Consider the following 6,707-nt stretch of genomic DNA (forward strand, 5'->3'; position numbering starts at 1 on the left):
GTGGAGTTAAAAAAAAAAAAAATGCATGCAGAAGAAGGACTTGGGAGCAAATTATTAAACAAACCATTAAAATAAATGCATTATGCATTATGTTAAATGAAAACTTAAACACACTTGAGGTAGTTGCAAATGCAACAGTCCTATTTATTTTAACTTGATATACTAAAATTTACAAAGTTAAAAAAAAGTTTAAATAATAAAAAAAAAAAATATATATATATATACACTAATGTAAAAATTTTGAGATCAGTAAGTTTAATTTATTTATTTACTTTTGCTCTTCAAGGCCACATTTATTTGATCAAAAAATACAATACAATACAGTAATACTGTCATTATTAGTCAAACAGTATAAAAGTTTAAAAGAACAGCATTTATTTAAAATAGAAATGTGTACTATCAATATACACTACCATTCAAAAGTTTGGGGTCAGTAAATGTTTTCTTACTTAAAAAAAAATAATAATAATTAATGATTTTATATAGAAAGGATGTTATACTGATAGAAAAAAGTGATATTAAAGTCTTATATTGTTTGAAAAGATTTGTATTTAGAATAAATGATGCGCTTTTTAACTTTTTATTGTTCAAAGAATCCTGAAAAAAAAACAAAAAAAAACAGGTTCCAAAAAAATTATAAATAAACAACAAAAAACGGTTCGCATCATTGGTAATAAATCAGCATATTATACTGATTTCTGAAGATCATGTGACACTGAAGACTGCAGTAATGATGCTGAAAATACAGCTGCGCATCACAGAAATACATTACATTTCAAAGTATACTGAAATAGAAAACTGTTATTTTAAATTTGAATAATATTTCAGAATTTTACATTTTTTTTCTGTATTTTTTATCAAATAAATGCACCCTTGATGAGCAAAAGAGACTTCTTAAAAAAAAAACAAAAAAAAACAATTTAATTCCAAACTTTAGAAACATTAGTGTACACATATATATTAATATACATACATGCAAACATATACTAAAAATAGCACTGATTTATAGACCCAGAGGCATAATGAATGGTTGAGCTGGAGCAAGAAAGAAGAAATGACGAAGCAAAACCATGCGAAGGGTGTGTACAGGAAGCAGTTCTGACAGGAAGTGCCAGCAGCTCATGAGCAGAACATTCTCAACAACAACAACAGAGAGAGAAAAATAAATCATATATAAACTGTGACTATTTAAAATGTGTCAAACACTCCCATCCTCTCTAAAAACACTGACAGCACAAGTTTGTCATTTGTATGCCGCACTCGTCCTGTGATGTGGTTTCAGCGCGACAAAGCCACAGTTTCCATGAAATGCAGTGTGCATGCGTCAACATTTGCTTTCTAATGCTGCAAGAGGACAAGAGAGAGCTCAGCGTCTGAATCATGCTGGAAATATGGCAGAAATGAGAAACAAGGCTGTTCTCTGCCGCCCTGAACAAAGAGCAGAACTCAACGATCATCACACAGAGACTGATGCACAATGAGCAAAGAGCGTTTGGGAGAAATGCATGGAAAATCTGACGCCAGCTTCACAGACCAGCCGCTCGAAATATGCAACAAATCAATGACTTCATTTAAAGTAATGTTCCGGGTTCAAAACCAGTTTCTGAAGATTACAGTGGAGCACAATACAAGTCCATGAGGGAAGGCAGTGCACTGGAATATGTTGATAATATATATATATATATGGGGATCAGCAAGATTTTTTATGTTTTTTTTAAAGAAGTCTCGTCTGCTCATCATTTGCATCGGCTGCATTTATTTGATAAAAAAATATAGCAAAAAAAAAAAGAATAAATGCATATTTACAATTCAAGCACTTAACTAAAATATGTATTAAATAATAAAATAAATAACTAGAGAAGGCTGACTATAATCAGCTTGCTTCCATCTAGTGAGAAAACCTACTCTTCACCTGTTTTAGAAAAAACACAGAGATCTGATCTGATCATCATCAGTCTGTCTGGAGTCACATGAAGAAACAGAACAAACTGAGACCGACTCAATCCAGAAGAACTGACGCTTCAAGAAAGCTCCTGAGAAACTCTGCTCAAGTGCACCGAGGGCAAAAGCTGCTTTAAACACAGAGGATGCTCACACCAAATGCTGATTTCATTTAGTTAAGAGAAGTTCATTGATCAAGAAAATCTGTGTATGACGGCATCCTCATTTTACAGCATTTTTACACAAGTGCCTAAACTTTTAACAGTGCTGGAGGTTTCTTGAAGCGTCAGTTCTTCTGGATTGAGTCGGTCTCAGTTTGTTCTGTTTCTTCATGTGACTCCAGACAGACTGATGATGATCAGATCACATCAAAAATCTCGCTGCATTATTACAATTAATGGCACAATGAATGTTTGGAAATTTAAATGATATTTCCTATACTAGTGTTCTAATCATTATGGCAAACACTGTAAATGAAAACATGCCTCAAACACAGACTCACCCGTAAAGAGATGGTGCCCAAGTCTTTGTTGACAGACATATCACCGGACAGGTTCAAGCTGATGTCCATGTTCTCACTCGTCACATCAGAGTATCGTTTTGATAACCTTTCCACATCGTCTCCAGCCAGTGAGGACCTGTCGCTCATCCCAGACATGCGATTGCTCGGCTCTTTGGACTCGATTCGGTTCAGAATGCCATGGCTAGGCATTTCCCTTGCGCCGTGAGCGTCCTCCTCCTCCGGTTTCTCTGAGGGTTGCTCCGTGGTTTCTGAGGACGATCCGGATGACTCTGAAGGTTCTGGTGTTCCCAGCAAATGCAGCTCTGGTTCTGAGCTCTCGACCGCCTTGGGGTCCTCCTCGGAGGTGGGTGTGCTTTTTCCATCCTCGATGCCGGAGTCCGAGCTGGAGGTCTTGCCTGACGCCTCGCTCTCAGGTTTGTCGTGATCCTCCTCTGGAAACCTGTCGCTGAGATCGTCCTGCTCTTTCAAAGGGCTTTCGGTGGACACAGGGGTCCTGGGCTCCTCCTCGAGCTCCATTGGAGCTCCATTGTGGCGATGGTCCCCATATAAACTAGTCTCACTGGTTTCTGATGGGTCTTTGATGGGCGCCTAGAAAGAACACAGACAGAAAGCGGCTTGCGTGACATAAAAGCCTGACAAATATATAGTTTAGTCATGAAACTCTAGATGGCGCAGGCTGATGGGGTGTTAACATAACTAATGATATTCAGAGAGTTAAACGACTTGGCACAAGCTGATTGGTTCATGCTGCATATGCAGCCAATGAGCTCACGGCCATGAATTTATATAGCTGGCTAGCATTCACTAGAGATTCCTGCAGCGTGCTTTCAGAGTTCTCTGAAACCTCCACCTTCCCCAGCTCCACCTGTATAGATCTGCTACGGGTTATTTTATATGCTATTTGTGCAGCAGCAGCATGTCTTAAATACTCTCGGCACCGTATCGCCGTATGCATTGGCAGGCAGTAGCAAGCTCCTGTACTTGCTTGCAGCAGCAGCAATAATCTACAACTACAGCAATAACCAACAGCAGCAGCAGATCTATTCTGCCTAGACCAAATACATTAACATTGTCATATCCATCACCATGCTAAAATCTTCAGAGAGTTGTTATGATTGAATTACATTCTTGCAGTCAAACCAAAATGTATTCAGACGTCTTCAACATTTCTCACACTATCACAGTTCAGAAAATGGTACTAAAACATGACAAGAACTCAGAGTTAAACGGTGTCAGAACAACTTCATCTTGATAATGTCAGATAACTTTGATAGAAAGGACTGTAATGAACAGCTGTCAGCTGTTAAATTTAAGCACACAATTAGATAACACCAATTTAGGTATTACCAAGCAATGCTTCGTTTTGTTCAGTCTGGGGTGCAAAAAGGTTGCAACTTTACTTGCATCATTAGCAACTAAAGAAAAACATGCTCAGGTCAAAGTGTCTGAATAATTTTTGCTCCCAAATTTTACTGGAAGTACACTGTATGAAGAATTTTTGGGTATTATACGTCACGGTTCACTTTATTTTGCTATCCTCACTTACATTTATGAACTATAGTTTCCTGTACCCACTAATAAAAAAATATCAAAAATATATCTGGTGTCTGAATAATTTTTGGTTTGACTGTATCTTCAAAATAAACCACTCTGTCAGTAGTGCATATAATCATTGCTGTTAATAGTGTTCGCCGTCTGTTTGATTACATGACATTAACTAACTGCTTGATTTTTACCGTGCATTTCTGCCGTATGGACATCAACTTGAGATAAGCTATTATTAAATATAATGTAGAAACTTTAATTTTCTGTAAAGCTGCTTTGCAGCGATTTGCATCGTGAAAAGCGCTATACAAATACACTTGAATTGAACCGAATTGAATTATTGTGAAGCACTGCAACTGTCACACTTGAAGGCCAAGCTTCACAGGTTTACTATGGTTTGTCAGAGTAAACCGGCAATGCTACGGTTGTGCCTGTACTAAAACTGACTGAGAAATCACATAGAGATGATGCACTGCTGTTAATAAAGACAGGCCAGATACTGTCAGTAAACTCGTGCACAGCTGCAGGCCTTCACCCTTATAACGGTTTCCTTGCCAAAACGAGGAACCAATTGTCCTGTGCTTTATTTAACTCTAAAGAAATGTGGACGGCTTGTCTTTTGTTTCATTCTTTACATGAAGGCCAGATGAGAAGCGGAGGAGGAAGTGTATTAAGGGTTATTCCGGAGCGTGCCATGTCAACACATTTACTGCAAACGGCCTCGAAGAGATCTTTAAATGGAGACGCTAATGTGAAAGTCCTGTTACAGTCAGATTACATGAGCGGAAGTGACGTCACAACTACATTGTGCTATAATGGTACATCGAGGGAAACTGGAGGGCAGTGTTGCCAAGTCCTTGGTTTTACAGCGGGAATCATGCTACTTTTACACCGCTGCCGCGGGGGTTTTTTTTAAGTCGTGGATTAAAGGTGGGGTAAGCGATTTTTCAAAAACGCTTTAGAAAACTGATTCAGGCCGACTAGCAAAACAAACTTGTAGCCAATCAGCAGTAAGGGGTGTGTCTACTCGTGATGTGAAGGAGAGAGTGTTCAGTCCGAGTATATATATATATATATATATATATACACACACACATGTATATATATCTATGGTGTAGACAGCATCACTGATTATAATGAGTTCGATAGTATTTTGTCGCGTCACTCGCGTCCGGTGTAGACAAGGTATAACATTGGTTTTGCTTTGTTTCACAGAACTAATCGTTGCCTGGGTTGCGTACCTATGTGTGGGGCGGAGCTATCAAAATAGGGGCGAGACCCTTTTGGGGTAGGGGCGTGTTTGTTTTGGTGATTTCAAATGTCAACATTGGCTACCAGAAATCACTTACCCTACCTTTAAAACGACCCGGAGCACTATTTCGACTGAGGGGACGGAGGGGAAAACCGTGGGAAAAAATGCAATTGGGCTAGTTTTTAGTTTTAGTTTTGTTTTGCAGACCTGGCAACCCTGCAAGAGGGCTCCTACAAATGTAAGATTTTAGACCTTTTTAAGACCAAGTAAAGAAAATCTAAGGAATAAACTGAAGGGAACATAATATGTCAATATATCAGTATGTTCTCTTAATAAAAAACGTATTGCCATCATGACTTTTTGCTTCAATTAAAGACTTTTTTAAGGCATTATTTTGAGGAAGAGTGAATTAAGACTTTGTAAGACCTTTTTTTTTATATTAAGTGAAACAGTAGCTTATGGCCATACAACATCTCATCTGATCTTGGATAAGGTTCAATTTTCTGTTTTTCGCATGCATTTTGAGAGGATAGGATGACGAATAGAAAAAAAAAAGCACATGTGTGCACATGAGTTTTGGCTATAATTAATTCATCAATGCATTGCATTGTGGGATACAGCATTCCCTGCTCTGGTGCATACATCTAATTTTGGCAATGATCATCCAGGTATTTTGTGTACAAAAATGTGCTTACTGTATACATCATATACACTGCAGCAATGGTAAATGCTACACAACCAAAATGAGCACATATCTGCATAATTCATTGAGTTCTAAGCATGTTGTGCGGTGCTGCTTTTGTCTTTCATAGACACACCTGAACCGAATCGCAGAATAAACTTTCCATTCATTAACAAGCGCTAAACAGATGTGTCTGTCTCTCTTTACGCTCCGAGCACTTTTCCATGAGCAGTGCATTATTTGTGCATGTGTATACTGAGAGATGTGTGATGGGTGAGAGATGTCCGAGCCGTACAGGTGAGAGGTCAGCAGGGTCCTGGTCTTCTGCTTCTTCATGATTGTCCTCGATCTCCTCCATCACCTCGGCTTTGGCCTCGGCCACCAGCTCTCTCAGCGGACGGTTGGTCTTCACCGAACTGACGAAAGGATGCTGAAGCACAGAACACACATGGAAAGATTATTCATTGCGCATAACATTAGGATGTCACCTTAAGCAGCACACACAACAAATAACATAAACTGGGAGATTAAATAATTTGCTTTGATTATGTGTCTTTCTACTCATCATTGAAAAGCATATCAGATTGTCATGGTTGCCGTCAAACTGAATCAAACCAGATTTCAAATTTAATGTTGCTTCGCAATGTTTAGAAAAGAAATACAATCAAATTAAATTGTTGGAGCAAGCGTTCATATCTGAAAGGTCATCATTCAGTTTGGTTCAAAAATATTTGGACTCGATATTTTAAGAATAATTATAAAAA

General features: G+C 38.3%; 1 protein-coding gene across 1 annotated transcript in view; it reads right to left on the reverse strand.

Annotated features, from left to right (window-relative positions):
* LOC107603221 (serine/threonine-protein kinase 10-like) overlaps window positions 1-6,707 on the reverse strand; it is a 48,792-nt gene that overhangs the window by 8,475 nt on the left and 33,610 nt on the right. The window contains exons 7-8 of the mRNA XM_016295962.1: window positions 6,239-6,373; window positions 2,444-3,052 (exon numbers count right to left, since the gene is read on the reverse strand). Of these exons, the coding sequence (XP_016151448.1) occupies window positions 2,444-3,052; window positions 6,239-6,373 (744 nt within the window). The remainder of the gene's footprint in view (window positions 1-2,443; window positions 3,053-6,238; window positions 6,374-6,707) is intronic.

The sequence above is a fragment of the Sinocyclocheilus grahami genome, unplaced genomic scaffold (genome assembly GCF_001515645.1).
Source record: "Sinocyclocheilus grahami isolate Dianchi unplaced genomic scaffold, SAMN03320097.WGS_v1.1 scaffold343.1, whole genome shotgun sequence".
Classification (NCBI taxonomy): Eukaryota; Metazoa; Chordata; class Actinopteri; order Cypriniformes; family Cyprinidae; genus Sinocyclocheilus; species Sinocyclocheilus grahami.